This window comes from Cygnus atratus, chromosome 1 (assembly GCF_013377495.2).
Source record: "Cygnus atratus isolate AKBS03 ecotype Queensland, Australia chromosome 1, CAtr_DNAZoo_HiC_assembly, whole genome shotgun sequence".
In the NCBI taxonomy this organism is placed as follows: Eukaryota; Metazoa; Chordata; class Aves; order Anseriformes; family Anatidae; genus Cygnus; species Cygnus atratus.
Window position 1 is genome coordinate 140,517,901 of NC_066362.1, and position 17,869 is coordinate 140,535,769.

At 40.7% G+C, this 17,869-nt stretch overlaps 1 protein-coding gene across 1 annotated transcript in view; it reads right to left on the minus strand.

Annotated features, from left to right (window-relative positions):
- Positions 1-3,760: 3,760 nt before the first annotated feature.
- Positions 3,761-17,869, minus strand: part of LONRF2 (LON peptidase N-terminal domain and ring finger 2) — a 34,518-nt gene continuing 20,409 nt past the window's right edge. Inside the window, exons 5-12 of the mRNA XM_035558010.2 lie at positions 17,570-17,795; positions 15,447-15,543; positions 14,973-15,087; positions 14,166-14,287; positions 13,182-13,340; positions 10,135-10,297; positions 8,013-8,162; positions 3,761-7,654 (exon numbers count right to left, since the gene is read on the minus strand). Coding sequence (XP_035413903.2) covers positions 7,496-7,654; positions 8,013-8,162; positions 10,135-10,297; positions 13,182-13,340; positions 14,166-14,287; positions 14,973-15,087; positions 15,447-15,543; positions 17,570-17,795 — 1,191 coding nt within the window. The 3' untranslated portion in view covers positions 3,761-7,495. The remainder of the gene's footprint in view (positions 7,655-8,012; positions 8,163-10,134; positions 10,298-13,181; positions 13,341-14,165; positions 14,288-14,972; positions 15,088-15,446; positions 15,544-17,569; positions 17,796-17,869) is intronic.

Genomic DNA, 17,869 nt, shown 5'->3' on the forward strand with positions numbered 1-17,869 from the left:
TTTCCCATTCAAGCATTTCTTGTACTTTTCGAGCGTCTGGTACTAGTAAGCATTGAGAAAGGACATCTGAATATCATCCAGTTCTCATGGAAGATTTACAGAGTCTCAGCTCTGACGCTGGGACTGAATGTGCTTATTTCTGAGCCTCGTGGTTACACCTGGTGTGGGAGCAGAGCACAAAGAGAGCTGATCCGTAACAACAGAGAGTAAAAGAGCATAAAAACTTACTCCATAGTAACTTAACTTCTTCCAGTGTGGACAAATGTTTCCACAATACAGTTAAGCTCTGGTGATGGCACACCTTAAGCACCCCAGCCTGGATGCTTCAGTATCAGCCATTCCCCTGGAGTTGTTCTGGTCACACCACAAACACGGAGCTTGAGGTTAGGGTGCTCCCTGATGTGTTCTCCTGCCCTCCAGACACAGCAGAGACCAAAGAAACAAAAAACTGAGAGGAGAGGGGAGCAGTCTGGGATGAAAAGACATGGCACACTTGCTCAGTGAATTCTGCCTTTGGGTAAATAACTTTGATTTTCTTTTAATCACTTTATTTGAATATCAGTCTCCACTGGCACACCTGAGCTGCAGAAACTAACTTCACTTTGGCAGCCTTGTTACCTGTTCTGTGTACCAAAGAACATCCCCACTGGTTTAACCAGCATTGCTACATGCTCCACGTGTTGGTGGAGGCTCAATCCCCATGCAGCCTCATGGCCTTCCCTAAGCACTGCAAAACATCCAGAGAGGGAATGGGGAAAACATATGGGTGCTGGCTAGGTGGCAACGTATGGCCTTGCCTCCTCCTGTCCAAGGAGAATGATTTCAGATTAAAGAAATAAAGCTGGCAGGGAGCATTTAGACATTTTCTGACACCGTGACTACTTAGTCACAGCAAGTCCATCAGCTAGAAACTATCTTTGGTTAGCCAAAGGCAGCCAGCCAACGCTGTGAGGTGCCTCACACACCGGTATAAAACGTGAGGTATTTGCTCCAGAGCAGGGCAGAGCTCAGAGCCAGTTATCTTTCCTTTTACAGTGAAGGACACCAGATTACATATTTCTCTCTGCTTCTTCTTTAAAAATGTTTTTCTTTCTCTGTCAGATCTGCTGTGGCAGGTTATGAGGTGTCCTGCTGCCTGAACCTGCTCTCTGTTACAGAGTGCAGTTTGGACCAAAAGCCCAGCAACTGCTGAGCCAGCAAAACTTTCTGGGGTGCTTGGTTTATTTCTTACCTTTTACATCTTCTCTCCCTTGAAAAGAAAAAACAGAAAGGTAAGGAAGAACAAGGGCTAGTGACAAGCGGGGGATGGGAATCACAGAAAAAAGCATGACGGTCACGAGTGGTGGGTCTCCTACGTGCTCTGTGGGTTGAACCGAGGGTGAGAGGATTTCATGCACAGTTGATGTGAATGAGTTGCTGGGCTGAAGGGGCTGCACAGAGTTGTCTCCCTTTGCTGCTATGATTAAGAAAAAAGTTATGCTCTTGGGCACTGGCAGTATGCCATCCTCGGGTCTGAATGGAAACCAGGAGTATAATTTGAAAAGAATTTTTGACATAATGCTTCCAGCATGCTGCCTGCCCCTTTTAATTGCCCTTATCTTGAACTATCCAGCCTCAGCTGAGACTATGGCATACTTTCCTGGGACTAACTGGTGACTGCAGTGACATGCCTACCCGCAACTCTGCTGAGGATCTCTGCAGAGACAGGTCCGTGCTCAATACTAGAATGCCTTAGAGGAATTTGTTGGAAGGCTGCTTTACTGTGCCTGCACACTGGTAACTTCCTTCTGCTGGCTAATCATTAAAGGTGCAGGGCAGAAGTTTCAGCTCTGCCTCTGGAATATACTGGAGAGGGGAATGGGGACCAGAACCATTTCCTTGACTTAATCTGCAGTAAGTCTATGGCCCAGTAAGTCTTGTCTATGTATACTGGCCCAGCCCTCAGGAACAGCTTCTGGTCTAGCTTCTCTTCAAAATCCAGGTCCTTTCAGAAGCCAGGCTCCAACATGGATTTTGCCTCAAAAGAGAAGCAAATATGTATTAGAAGAAAAGCTTAACCATCATTTAAAAAGGAGGACATTTCTTCTGTGGACACAATTTCCCAAACATAGCAGGTAAGGCCAAAGCCCACATATGGCAGAACAGAGCTACAGAAGCTGTCAGCAAGTGATACTCATCTCCATTTAGAAACAACACATCCCTACCATGTAATGTAAATGTGATTAGAAACATGTCTGTCTTTCAGCTGTGTGTACTATACACATTCATGAAATGAACTCAGGAAAGTGCTGGCATGGATTCATGCGTTTATTTTTTTTCTTCCCCCACAGAAACAGGGCCTTAGATTTTTTTGGTCCAGATTACTCATTTTTATAATTCCATGGCTGAGTAGTAAACAGCTTCCAGCGAGTACTCAGCTTTCCAAATCTAAGTGCTGCTGGACAGAACCTAGTTATTTTCGGTTCCTGCTTTGATGAAGCAGAAAACAATGCAAACAGGGTAACACACCGCTTAGGTTTACATGCTCCAGGAATGGCATCACTCTAAGGCTCATGGAAATACTGTACCTACCTTTTTACATCGTCTAGCTAAGGATATGCTAAGGATATGCAGAAGGAAATAAAAATCTTAGTAAGATTTACAATCTTTATGCAGTGATTGTACTTCCAGTGATCTCAAAGTTGAGGTTTGCAAGTATCTGGATAACAGAAGGGAAACTAGGTCAGTCATCTTTCCCCACATCCTTCCTTTGCCTTCCTCTGGTGACAAGAGGAATGCTGTTGCCTGGTTTATCAAATCAGCTCAAGCAGCATTTACATCTGTGCTCCAACACACACTTGCCACTTATTTAAAGTAAGTGTTCCAATGACTGACATTTGCTTGAACATCTAGTGCATACAGGCACAAAGGCAGCACGAATAAGGCTGAAGTCAATCTGTGAAGAAAAAAAAAACACTAATATCTACAAGTCAATTCAGATGGGTTTTGCTTGGCTAGCACCAAGAAGTTGGGACATGCTTTCCAGACACTTGCTTTGCTTTCTCACAACTGCACTCTGGTGCTGCTGCCCAAGGAGCCTAGCCCATGTGCCAGGGCCCTTCATTGGGTACACCCATCCGCACCTACTGACCTGCGGTGGAACCTCATCTAAACCTTGCAGCACCATAGAGCCATTTTCTTTCACTGCATTTTGTCAATACAGTGTTTTGAGTCCTTAATTATAACTGTATTTTTTAGCATTTATTCCATGGGACCAGACATGGTACATTTCATACAAATGTAGTGGGTGGCATCCCTGCCCATGGCAAGGGGGTTAAAACTAGATGATCTTTAAGGCCCTTTCCAACACGAGCCATTCTATGATCCTATGGTTCTATGATTTAGGGCTAAATACCCATTTCTTATCTGAGCAGCTACAAAACAAGAAGCCAGCCCTGTGACCTCTCCCCTTCTTTGTCACATCCCAGTGCTGCTGTGAAATGTTCGTCTCCTTTTCAGCAGCCACAGGGACTGGTGTCACTTTCCTCATCTCCACACCACATGCCTCCGGTCTTTCTTGCAGCTAGAAGCCAGAGGTGCTGGAGAGTCAGTGGCACATTATGAAAATGGAAAGCACTTCATATCCAGGTTGTGGCATCTCACATTTTTGCAACTGCATGAGATGAGACTTATAATACAAACTTTTACATGGGTAGCCACCCCTGCCAAGTTTCTCCCTCCAGAAACACAAAGTGATCAAGTTTTTCCATAAACTCACATGCTTATAAATTCAATCTGTTTTATTCCAAATATCACATAAATTAAATACATTTCCCATGAATATTGCAAATATACATGAAATGAACATTGCAATTTTTAAAAAAAGTTTTGGCTTTGCTTATGCAACAAGAAGTGCCAAATGTGGTTAGAACATGAACTTCTCCGGTATTTACTAGATACAAAAAGGTGCAGATTAATAATTTATATTTATACATATGTACACACTCCATTTCATAACTAGCTTTAAAACAGTAAAAAAAATGGTTTCAAGTTTATCTACATTAAACATACTCATTTAAATCTGGTCAGAAGCCCCAGATAAGAGTTGATACAATCATTTCACAACTGCAAAATTAAGGCGCTACCAAAATACCAGTTCCACTAGTGTAAAATGTAATCGGAATAGAGAGTGTACAGCTTTCTATTTATCAATTTAAAAGTGGACTGGAGAACAAGGAAAAAGGAGCAGTAAGAAACATGACAAGATCTACAGGTTAGAAGTACAAAGAGATCTCGATGACTATCAAATGAACATATTAAAATACAGTAGATAAAAGGCCTCAGTGGCAAACAATTAGTATGCTTCTGAAAGACAAAAAAAAGGTTAAAATATATATAATTTTGTAGCTTGAAGCTTTACAGGTGAACAACAGGTGTAGAGGTAGAGGGATTTTTTTTTGTTGTTGGCCTCTTTATGATGTATAAAGAAGGGCCACATTCACCACAGTGAAAAGACTCATCATATACCCCAGCATCCTTGCTTGGACAGCAAGCAAGAAAAGTGTAATGAGCTAGAAAGGCAACAAATCCTGTCTATCTCTTCCAGGAGCTCAGCTCCATGCTTCCACATGTACCCTGGTGACAAGTTACACAAAAGCATGGAACGGCCGTAACGCGGACACTTCCCCCTGCCAAGAGAGGAACGAGATAGCTAGCTGGTCCAGTGAGGTACTACTGGATGCTGTAGAGACTATATGGCAGAGATAATTTGGTAACAAAGAAATGGATACTCTCCCTTAGAAAGCGAGTACCACAGGGTAGTGGTGATTTTCTTGTTTTCTTAAAGCTTTGCTATTTGATCAGCATTCAATGTTTTGGAAGAAATGTCAGCTTTGGGCTGCTAATATGATTATTTGCATCCATACATAGACAATTCCAAAGTTGTATCAGTTATCCAAAACATCAGCCACTGACATACTCAAAAACTGCTTTAAACCTTGACTAAAAAAAAATCCCTCTACAGTTCAGCTTTCTCATCGATATCTATCACTTCATTAATTATGCACGCCTTCATGAACACAGTAATGTCACTTTTCATGTAAAATGTCTTTACACATTACAGAACAGCAGTAAACAACCTCTTTTGTTCTGTGGGGTTTCCTCTCCGAAGTACCTCAACAGTAGGTATCTTGAAAAATCACTTTTGCAAAGAAGAATATTCACATTAGTTACTGAGGCAAAGCCAAGAAGACACTAACTAGCACCTTGATTTTTTTTTTTTTCCCTTAAACGCACTCCTAAAAGCAAAATTAAGCACATGTAAGATCAGGGACCAGCAATATACAAATACCATCAGTGTCCCTTGCAGCCAAACTATTAACACTCAAAACTAGGCCACACACATGAAGGAACGAGATGAGTGAATCTAGAAGAAATACGCAGCATGGAAAGGGATGGGAAGAACAGGAAGTTGAACAGAAAGGATTGCAAGATCAGACAGTCCATCTTCTGGTCTGAGAATTAGTTTGTAAAACCACCCTTCGGTAGCTGAACTGACAGTGGGCTGAAGACCTACTGAATTCTGACATTTCCTCCCTCATGCATAGAGCAATTCTCTGAAAATTACTTTATATTTCAATGCTTTCTCTTCAGCATCTTCAAATCCTGGAGGAAATGCACTCAACTTGAATTTTAGTATTTTGGTGATGGTAGCAGAACTTGCAGAAGGCTACTGTAGAGGTTATTACATCATTGGTTGTAAGTTATGCACTTCACAATTCAGAGAATATACTTACAAATTATTTAAATAGAAAAGGCGTGTTCAAGGTAGAGGCAGTTACAGTACATTCAGGGTATGTTACAGAAACCATTTGTGGTAGCCACTTGCTGAAAGGAAAAAAACTCTGTATTTTTGTTTCCCAGACCACACAGGTTATAACTACAATACCCAAAGAGAACAGGTAATTACTTAATTACTGCAGTTGAATGCAGTCTTCTTCCAGAACTCATGTGCAAATTGAAAAAAAAAGTTTAAATACATCTTCATTGACAAATAAGGACAAAAGAACTAAAAAAGAAACCAGGCACTTTGACCATTTAGGTAAACAGCCATTTCATCTTACCAGACTTCTGCACATGAACAAGTTTTTAAATTGGTCTTGCTACGCTTGCAGCACATTGAGATTCAAGTCAACTTCTCTCCGGTTGGTAGTAACAATTCTACTTACAGGAAACTATGCCAATTGAATTGGTAACACTGTTAGTTATTTCATTGGCAATTGAGCGAACGTTGATCATTTGACTGACAAGCGATCAATTCCATAGCTATGAAAATTAAGATATTAACAAAACACTATATAAAAATCAAAAACACAAATGAATGTTAACACCTGACTTGAGCTTGCATTGAGACTTGCCTTTATAGTGTTCGGTTTGCACCTCCTTTCACGGTGTTATTGTGTACTGATTTCCATCACATACAGCAACTGGTACTAAACTACAATACTTTTGGTTTGAAACACGTTCAACAGAGATCATTCCAACGTAACATGAGGTTGGCATGACACCGCAGGCAAATGGGAGATTGTGTTTTATCCTCGTCAGTCCCACTTGCAGAACACATTTGAAGAAAACTGCAGTCTGCCTTCCTAGTACTTGGAGTGAAATCATTATTTCACAGCAGCGTTCATCATACTTTAGGGAGCTGGTTTGATTTGAATTTAGTGATAAGACCAGCTAGGATTACTTTGATTTTTTTTTTTTCAAATAAACCAAAGTACACCTTTCCAGACATTTGTACATACTAAATCCGCTACAACACATAAATCACAACACAAGGGATTACCTAAGGCTACTGAATAGTATACTTATTCAGTAGCTATTATTCGTTCAGATAAACATCCTCAGATGCCTTGACCACAAACGGCTTAGGTTTTTTTTCCTCACAGACTGCTATTTCCTGAAAAAGAGAGATGTGGGTGTACGACAGACTGCCTACCAGTTCACTAACAGAGCATACTGCTCGTTATAGTCCTCATGCATACTTCCACCGGGAAGCGCAGCTCCTCTTCTGTTCACTGCCTTCAGGAAAGTCTAGGAAACACCTCTTCAATCCACTGTCGAGCTTCCTTTTCCTACTAAGTGGAAATCCAAAGCACATGTAGGCCAATGGTGCTACTCTAGTACTTAACTCTCTTACAGGCTAGAAATATTAACTCTATCATAGTACTTTGAAGCAATTATCCACATCTATCATCTACGTTCTAACTGTAGCACAGCTTTGTAGAGGCTCAGATTTCACCAGGACAACAGGAGAGAGTGCAAGGTTTGGTGGATACCCAGGATAACAAACCGATGCAACTGATGGATGCTGGACACAGTCAGAAAGGGCTGTTCATTTTTGAAAGAATCTTTGAAAAAATCTTTGAAAAACAAAAAACAACCCCTCCCCTTTTGTCCCCCCCCAAACAACCTGTCATGAGATGCTTTCAGTGCCCACTCACAACTGAAGTCCATGTTATCTGGGTCTTTTGCGAGTCACAAATATCAATACACGTCTGATGGCGATAAGACGATCTTTAAGGGAAGTCATAGCCAATATCGCCAGCTGAGCTCTGTTTTCTAGAGGCAACACTGCCAAGAGCCACCAGTACCAGGCAGGACCACTGGGGTTGCTCTGTAAAAGAACGGAAAGACATTCAATCTTGTATTCAGCAACACTGCCTGATGAAGGCCACCACCCTCCTTCCAACCTCTTATTTGTTCAGAAAGTCGTCATAAACAAAACCCAGAAACTAAGCACTTAATTTCAGGTGCTCTCCTTGTCTATTTCCTCCTTTAAGGTTGATCTTTTTAAGATATCAACTTACATCGATATATGATAATTGTTTTTCATACTTAATGCTAAGAGAACAAAATTGGGTAAATAAGAAAGAGTTTAGAACTTATGAAAATACAGCAAAAATCTGTCAGAAAATAGCTTGGTGTAAAAATTATATATATAGAATAAGAATGAATACGTAAGGATTTATTACCTGCGGCTCTGGTTCTTTTCCTGGCATGGACCCAAAATGATTGAGAATTTGCGCTTTCATATTGTCTTTAAGAGAAGTAAACCAGGCAACAGCTTGATCATAAACTGAATCATGAAGGCGGACAAGTTCTTCATATTCTGGTCCTTCAACCTTATTGTTAAGAGAAGGGAGATGGAACAAAACAGATTTGATACTACGGAGTTCATATGCTTTCCCAGAAGCAAGTGAAGCACAATAATGTAGTGACTACAGCAGTTCAAATGTCCTTATCTAAGCAAACTGTACTCAAACCTCGTATTTCTAACCTGTGATGGTGAAGTCTTTTTACCCTCCCCTACATGTTCTGAAATGACATTTCTTGGAGAAGTTATTGCCTCATTAATAACGCTGCTAAACACTGGCACAACAGAACAATCTGCCCTCTAATCCTGGGTCATCATATTAATCATCTCAAACCCACAACCTCAAGTCCCTGTCACAAAAGGACAAAATGAACATCGTTACATTGTCTGGTAAAATGAAAGAATTTCTACTGCCAGCAAGCAAAAGGACAGGGATTCTACAGCATTTAAAAATCTGCAATGCTTTCTAGAAGTGTTAAGGTCATTGTAGAACAGCTAAGGAGAAGGTGGAGGAGGGCAGATGTGAGCAGGCAGGAAGCAGGGAAAGCAGATGATTTCCCAGTACAGGAATGGCCATAAAAAAAAAAGACCCTCGTTGAGACAAAGAGTGCTTTAGTTGTATAGGTCTGACTATTAGCCATTAGGTAAAAAGAAAAAAAAGCATAAGCAAAAAAACAACACTGCCTTTTTTTTTTTTCTTTTAGATCTGTAATCACTAATGGTGTGATTCATCTATGCTACTCAGACACACATCTGAGCTAGCTGCTGTGGATGCCCTTCTCAGGCAAGGAGAAACAGTTCTAGAGGGCAATTAAGCTAATCTTAAGGTAGGTATCTACAACAGAGCAAATAAATAGGCAGCTTTGGACTGAGACTTCTCACCAAATGTAACAGGAACACAGGGTGCTGAACTCAGACATCAGCCTCTCAAGTGAGACAAGGTAAATCTCACTAATTATAAAGAGGTGGGTCTCTGGCACCATCTACAAAACAATGCCTTTACACCTATGTTCCACCACCCTTCTCTGGGGATTTATACACAGCAGAGCCATCGGTGTGAACAAATTACATGCTTTGAACTTTTGTGGGGGGAGGCACCTCCATGATCTGCCTCTCCTGCCCTGGCAAACAACTGCAGCATCCTGTACAAGCTGGAAGAGCCCTACCAGGATTTTACAGATCTGCACTTCAACTACGAAAGCGTGCTGAAGAGCTTCGTAGCTCTTCCAGACCAGAATTGATTTCATCAGTAGGCACAAGATCACTACTAAACTCAACGTTAAGAGATATCAAGCTTTTACAGATGTGCTCTGAAGATGATCCAGGAAGCCATAATTAAGCAAGGCCAAAAATTCATACTTTGGCCAACACCCATCACAAGCACGTCACTTGATAGAGGTGTCGTAAGAGGACTTGTTTTTAAAAACTACTCCCCTCCCTGCAATTCTCTGCTCTCAGCCAGCTTTGACGGATGCTTGTACAGGCACAGTAACCGTATGTCACTAAGATCTCATTTTAAGAACTGTCTCCCACACTTGGCTTGAGGAGGTATTCTGCAAACCAGAGCTGGGAAGTCACAGAAAGTCTGCCAAAGCTAGAAACAGATATCCCATGTTCAGTGGAAGAAGAGAATAGCCAATTCTCTACTAACAGAGGCATGTGTTCTTAGAAGGGTGACGAGCCCCTGTCAATTTTAAAACACGACTCTGACGTCACCTACACGTCATGACAGATCTCAACACCTGGGTATCAGAAGCTACTCAGAGATTCACGAAGGCAATGCAACACTTCAAGCAGAGATAATTATAAGGACAGAAAGGAAGAAAGGGAAGTGTAAGAGACAAGCTAAGTTTGTTCCATGGTTGTCAAAATAGCGCTGCAGTATTTATAATGGTATTTGTTTTAAAATAATGCACAGCTAACTTGAAATGCAACAAGAAAAGGCTATTTAAGTGAATCCAGCAATACATGGGTATGAATAACTTTGCACCATAGATCACCTTTTTATCTTCAAGATATTCGATGTTTGCTGTGTTATATCCATCTCGCTGGCCATGGCTTAAGACCCTAAAACGACGGACACCAACTGTATCAACAACTGAGCGCCCATCAGGAAAAAACTTTACGTCCCTGATCTCTAATATACAGCCATGATCTGCAAATCTGAAATGACAGAAGGGCATAAAAGTGGAAGTCATCAACAAGCGTTTATACACATCAGGACAAATACTGGGCCTAATTCACCACTTTTTATTTGAAAGAGGTCCTTGCCTAGGTGACAATACATTTCTGCTTATGCACATAAGCCACACAACCCCCACCCTTTCTGCCTCCCCTCAGAGGTCCGGGGCAGCAGCAGCACCTTCAGAGCCTAAGCATTTGGGGGAGGTAGAGATGTGACAGGAAAACTAAACGAAGCATGTTTCATGCTGTGAGTTGCCAGCTGCTAGTGGCAAATTTACCTGCTTTGCGAAGAAAACAAGATGGGTAAAGATACCATAAGGAAGTCAAGAAACTGAGAAACAAACGCAGGGCTGGGAGGGCAATACCCCTACTCTGAGGTGTAAGCAGAGGATTACAGGCTTTAGAAGGAAAAGGTTTCTACATAGCAAGACTCTTCTTGCACTTGTATCCTTTAAGTTAACAAAAAAAACCCCACCCTCTTTATAAAAGCATAATTCTATCTGCTAGATTTAGTCAGCACAGATTTTAATTACATCCTCAAAAATTTGTTGCATGCTTCTTTCACTTAAAGTATCAGTCTTACCTACTCTGTGCCCGTGCTTTAGTTAGTTCAATAAAGAAGCTGATCACACAGCAATTCTTCACCATGATAGCTGATCTGCCAACATTTGCAGCCTCGTACCTCAGCTTACGGCTAACCAGTAGAACACACTGTATCTAGCCTGATCTCAAGATAACAAATCCCTAGGGGGTCCAATAAATGTTTCATCAGGGAAATGCTTGTTATACCAGGGCTTGGCCATTTGTGACACTGGAGTAATGAAGAAAAGCGACGCTGCTGAGAAAGGACTCCTGCTTCTACTCCACTAGAATTCATAGTTTGGGGAGGAAAAAAGCTGACTGCTGTGAACAACCCTTCTCTCCTGGCCACTGCACTATGCAAACAAGAGTACAGCTGCACACCACTAAGCCCTGTGTGCTTGACCGCTGAGATAACAAGAAGTGAATTTATTACAGCAAAATCAGCCTGAGAACTATTTAAACAGCTACATAATCTTTTTTTGTAATTAAGGATTTTAATCTCATTCATATCGAGTTTAAAAATTCATCTGGAAGTGATTAATTTTTCTTTTTGTCATTCTTTGAGAAGTTACTTTTGGATGGAAAGTGACTTTTATCAAAGAGAGACAATAAAGCACCTGCAGATGGATATAAAATGCACTAGCATATAAAAACAATTCTTCTCTCAGTTCTAATTTAAAATGGACAAAAAACAATAGAGGAAGGTAATGAACTGAACATGCCCTGTCACCCTGTCTTTCAAGGGAGGCATGAATCTCAGCCTTCCATACCCATGTCTTAGCAGATGAGGCAAAACAAGTTTCTCTACTTTTTTATTCCCATCTGATTTCGCAATTTTGAATAAACAAAATAATTTCTTTACTTGTGTAAGAAGCTACAACAGCCTGCCAGGTGACTACAGATGAAGGCTTCCTGCGCTTCAGTGTTTTTGATTTAACTGAAAGTTACCATGCTTAATATGTTTAATTATTCCAATAGCTCAAAACAGACAGGGTATACTAACCATATCCAACCATACTGGTTGCCTTTTAAAATACCTTTTGTGGCACTACCGAATAAATACGTTTGCATGTTTTTAGGATTGTAATGCCTTGGCCCTCTGTATTAGACCTGACTCCAAGTAAAATCTGACATCACTGATGTTACAAGGTCATTTTTTTCCTCGCAAGTATTTGCTTCCAGAAGATTGATAACAGGCCTGGGAGGGACCACGGCATGCCAGTTGTTGTAGGAACCTGAACTCCACTGTGAGTGCACTATCGAGAACGCGCTGAACGGCATGAAGCACAGCCAGAGCCAGCTGAAAGCTGAAGCATCTCCTGTGTTCTTACTGCCACCTTCATGCTCTGATCCAGGAGGAAAAAAAAAAGAAAGCCAACCAACTGGAAAGGCTGCCAAACCTGGATATGACTGCCCTTACCTCTGCTCCTGCCTCCGTCAACTACTAAAATGCTGCTCCTGAGGACACTTAATGTGTTCTTAAGGCTTCCCACATTGGCAATTCTGCATTACTCTCCTGAAGTCAACAACTACCTATCATAGCTTGTAAGACAGATCTCTCTCAAGACCACCTCTTTTTTTCTGAGAGTAGCAGCTTATTCTCTTACCCCCGCAAACCTACTAACTATAAAGGGCTTAAAAACTGACGGCTTTCATCTAGACTTTTATCTAATGATCAGTATTTAGCCTGTACATAAGGAGCTGGAAACATACCAGTATCAGAATTCCCAAAAAAGACTTAAAGGTAGGATCATATAGAAAGACAACGTAACCCACTCACTGCAGTTTAGACATTGCAACACAGCAGTAAAGACGAACATCGAAACGCAATGTTCAGCAGCAAAAAAGGCTTCTCAGCCAAGGGTATACTTTGTCTCATTCAAATGATTCTGCCTATGCGAGAAAGCTGTGCAAGGCTTGGATTTGTTTGTTGTTGTTTGTTTTTAACTGAGCAGACAGAGGAGCAACCTCATCCAGACTCAGCTTCCACTAGAACAGACAGGCTAGAAAGCTTTCTAAACACATCCACAATTCAGTGCTATTTTTGGAGCCCATAGTAGCAGGATGAGTCGTATTCTTGCTATCCATGCAACAGGGGAGCAATAAAAATTACATTTTTGTGTCCAAAAGAATGGTTGATATGCTAAGCTAAAAAGCCACCAATGTCTGTATTGGTTCGTACAGAACTGGAAGGAACTACAGGGAGACAAGTATACTGTGCTGCAGTACCCCATCAGCGTCACAACACTGCAACAAAGGACATTCTAGCTCATCTCCTTACCCTTTCAATTCGTCAGCTAAGCACATGCCAAACTGTTTGGTACCAGTCTCCATGCATCTTCTTATCATTAGGCGATAACGAGGCTCAAAGACATGAAGTGGGCAAGGGATGGTAGGGAAGGCCATGGTGCATACGAAGATGGGAACATCTTTATTCAAACTGTAAGATAATTGTTTTAAAAAGTTCAATTTTCTCCTGGGCACTGCTATATACAGCATAAAGCCTTAATACAACACTGGTTCTGGTGGTTTCCTTAGACTCATTCTCTGAAAATGCATATCTGGTTGTGGTTTGTGATGTTCACAAGACAAACTTTCTGTTGATGTACTAAGGAAACAATCCATCTAGTCTACTTTTATAGAGAAGTCAGGAAATAATAGCCTGTTTCCCCAGACGTGCACATATAGATGCATTAGTTCAAATACACATTTAAAGATTTTTGGCCATGTCCGTGTGTAGTAATATAGTATCTAAAAACTAATCACATTCAAAGCAAGGTGCTGAAGAATTCCAAAGCTCGGTAAAGCCCTTTAAGTTTGAGGGCCGCTAATCCCCATATTATTTTTTTAAGGTTTAATTGCATGTTTTGTTTTTCTTTTTAGTTGAGTTGTAGGATAAGCCACTGCACACCACTGACATCGCAATGAATCTTTGAACTTCTCCTGACTTGAAGCATAACACATTTATAATTAGGCTTCTACTGCCAGCCAAGCCCCATTATAACTTGCAAAGCTGATATTATAATGATTCAGAGAAATAAAGCAATTATCTTTATTTTAAGAATAACATTGTGCCTCTCTACCATACAAGCTTATTGCTTCTGTTTATCTGTAACAACCATGTCAAAAATATGAAATGTGGCAGGTTCGTTTTTACAAATTCATTAATTTTGTGCACTATAATAAGCAAACAAAAAGTTTCTTCAGCAGTTTAGATAGAAATACATTTTTATAAACAGCTACCAGCAGTAAAAAGAGAGCCTACTTTGATAATTCCTTCATTTCTTCCTCATAAACTTTCTTCCTTTCAGATAATTCCTCTGGCAAGTAACGGACTATCAGTTCTTCTGTAAGGACGGTCTTTTTGTAAGTTCTGCTCGCCAGAAACTGTAAAAAAAAAAAAAGTCAACTCTTAAGTCTGATAACGAGAAGTCAGGTAACATCTCTTCCACCCAACTCACCCCTAAGCGGAAACAGCACATTAGCTCTTGATTGTACTGGCTACTCCACATATCCAGCTGGATAAAAGCATAAAAGCTTTTGGGCATCAAAACTTCCCCTTTTGGGTACGTTGCTCACTCTAACACCCATTAATTTTACCCCCGTGCCCTTCTTTTGGCAGAATTTGTACCACTACCAAGAGAAGGCAGTTCTTCCTTGCTTCTGCAGAAGATGCATATATTCGTTTTACCCACAGCTACCAGGTTACTGCTACTCAAGACACTATGAGACATGTCTACTGGAGCACAAGTTTTGACCAAGGAGTGTTCAACTGTTAGCGGAGATACAGACTGGGGAGGTGGTAGGAACAAGGCTACAGCTGGGAGTCCTCAGGCACCAAGCTGACACGATGCAGGGTGTCTGTTCCCGTAAGCACCAGCAAATCCCACTTTTTTTCCGCCAACGGGAACAACGAAATATATTCTGGAGCAAATGAGGTCCGTGCACAGCTTGATGCTGTGGGTACTACTGCACTCTTCTGTAAGTAGAGCACAGAAAACCCCCACATACATACTTTCTGAAGAACATGGTATTGTACTTTCTTCGTTAAGTGGGGCAAGGACATACTTACTTCTGACAGCTTTTCTTTGCAGAGTGGGCAATGTGGATTATGGTCAAGGCAACGCTCAAGGCATTTGAGGCAAAAGGTGTGTCCACAGGGAGTGGTAACAGGTTCATAGAACAACCTGCACACGAAAACATGGAACAAAAAAACTAAGCTGCCAACATAAACAATAGAGATTCCGAAACTGTGGAAACGAGTGACTAGACCTCGCCATCTCATCCTTTCCTGCTTTTGTATAAATCATAGGTAACATTTTTATCCAGTAACATAAAAAAGGTTTTCATTTTTAGAAGCGGTAAACAAAGTTGGTGCCTAATGAAGATTGCGTCTGTAAAGACTCATCAGATGCAAGTTTAAGGAAAAAGGAATGAAGCAATGATTTAGGTATTCTTTGGCTGGTTTCCCTTCTGACGCTATGAAAACATTTTTCAGAAGCTAGAAAGGCTTTCAGATCTTAATCACAGGTCAGCATAGCCGTACCTCATGCAGAGGGAACACTCGAAGTCCGATGCGTCAACAAGAGTTGTTGGTATCTCGCTTGAAGCGATGACCGTGTTTTCCGGTAAAACCTCTGCATCTAGAAGTTAAGATGATAATTACAGCGAATATTTCAGTATTACTGCAATTTCAAATGCTAAGTTGTTTTTCCATAAACTAATTTCTCTCTTTATTTGAAACAAAGCTTCCAAAAAGAAAACATTTTCCATTTAGGTTTTAGACTTTCTGGCAGGAAATTTTTTGGAGAGCAGAGGATGATGTCCGTGGCCAGAGAAAGCATTTTAGAGTTGAATACCCATGATTTGCTTCTCCAAAAATGGTTGTTTTTTCGAAGTCTAGTTTTTAAAATATTCTGCTATTGCTTTCCCACCACCACCACCACCCCCACATCAGCCTGGCCAGATGTTTTTAAGCACGTTAAGTCCAGAATTTAATTTGTTTACACACTTAAACTATTTCATCAGTGTTTATTATAGATGTCTCAGCAGGGGTAATTTTTCTTACCAGTATAAAAAGGCTTACACTCTTCTGGACTACCCTGCTGTGGAAATCCCACATTTCAGACAGCTTCAAGTTTAAGGACTACTGGAGTTACCTGAGCTAATGCAGCACTGGCAGATAGAGAGAAAACACTTCAAGAAAAAGGATGGGCAGAATTTCACGTGAAGGTGGTGTGTATCACTGTAGCTAACATAGCTGAAGTACACAGGCCTCAAACTCCACAGCAGTATTTAAGCTCAAGAGGTATCAGCTTAGGCTTCGGTTTCTGATGACATTAATACAAGCAGATTCTGCCACTTCTTTTAGAATCTGCATCTTTGTTGCTCAGCAAGAGTTGCAACAGATCCGCCAATACCACCTCCATGTCCTTTTTATTAAAGAAACTCTTGACTGTGGAAAAAAAATGCTCAGCTTTTTATGTTAAGTTAAAACACTGGGATGTTTTGTTAAAGGATAACTTATGCTCAGTATCTGGTTTATCTCGAGCACAGACAGGACAGGGGAGAGGGCACTAGTGTGGCCTACAAAGGAAGACAGCGTTATCTTTAACCTACATCTTCCACGTTAGCCTTTGGTAACAGCAAGAACCTGTGTCACTCTGCAAATAGTAGCACAGCATCAAGATCTAGCACAGACCAGAAATTAATGGCCATGGGTAAAATGCGATCTCTGGCCTTTGCTATGAAGATAGAGGAGTGTCAGGTTTCACAATCTATTTACTGAGTCTGCAGTTCACAGAAAAGTACAGTATTTTTCCCTTCACAACACCACGATCAGAAACTGGCCGTAAATTGGTAATTTGCAGAGGTGGAAGGCAAACAGCAGCACTTGAAGACTTGTGATATTTCAAGGCAGATTGGTCAAAGAGGTACTTTTTTTTTTTTATTTCTATTAGGGGAAAAAATGCACACTAATACGGTGGAATTTTGAAAGCCCCTTTAAACCAATTATTTCACTGCTCAGTGCAATATATTTCCTTCAGCATTTTTTTTTCCCAGAGTACTAAAAACACTTCAGAGGTCTTTGTTGGAAGCCTGAGAAGCATACCAACTGTAAGCACAGCTATCAAGTGACAGAAAACTGGGTGGGCTTCTTATCCTTCAAAGGGCTTCTTTGTTTGCTCAGAAAATTTCATGTAAAGTTGCATGTGACTCTTTCTGATGCCAATTAAAGATTAATTTCTAGGCTTACTGTATCTTTCCTGCCTACAGAAAGGCAATGAAATGCACCTATACCTCTGAGACCTAGAAAACTGAAACGCTGCCAGCAATACAAAGACTAAACTGTTAGTGGATTACATGTTAGAAATGCCCTTTTTGAGAAAGAAAAATGCATTGTTCACTGAATGAATTGAAACTGCTCTGGAATAATGTAAACAGCATTTGAACTTCAGTGCCTTTAACATCTTAAACTCTACATGTTCTAAAAAGACAGGAATGGCTGAGTAACGTTGTTAGAGCAGAAAGGGACATACTAGAAAAAAAAGTATTATTCCAATCCATAAAGGAAATGTTTCATTTACACCTAAAAAAAGGAGAGGAAAAAACAGTTTATCGTTTTTAAGCATACGCAAAAAAAAACCCTTTCTAAGCCACAGCACAAACCTTTTTTAGGGATCTTATTGGGGACATCCAAGCTTTGTAAATCCCTCATATCGCTGGACAGCTTTCTTTTCAAGCCAGCCCCAGGTAAACTGGAGAGAATAGCTCCCAAAGACTTCTTCTTGTCTTCAAAATAGCGATCCAGTACATGATGAGCAACGGGAGAATCAGTGCTTCTAAATACATCAGATTCTTGGGACGGGTTTTTTGTTAACCTGAACACAGTATCCTAAAAAAGAATTAAGAACAGTTATATACAGCATGAGACATGCTTAGTTTTATGATTGAGTTACATGCATCAGT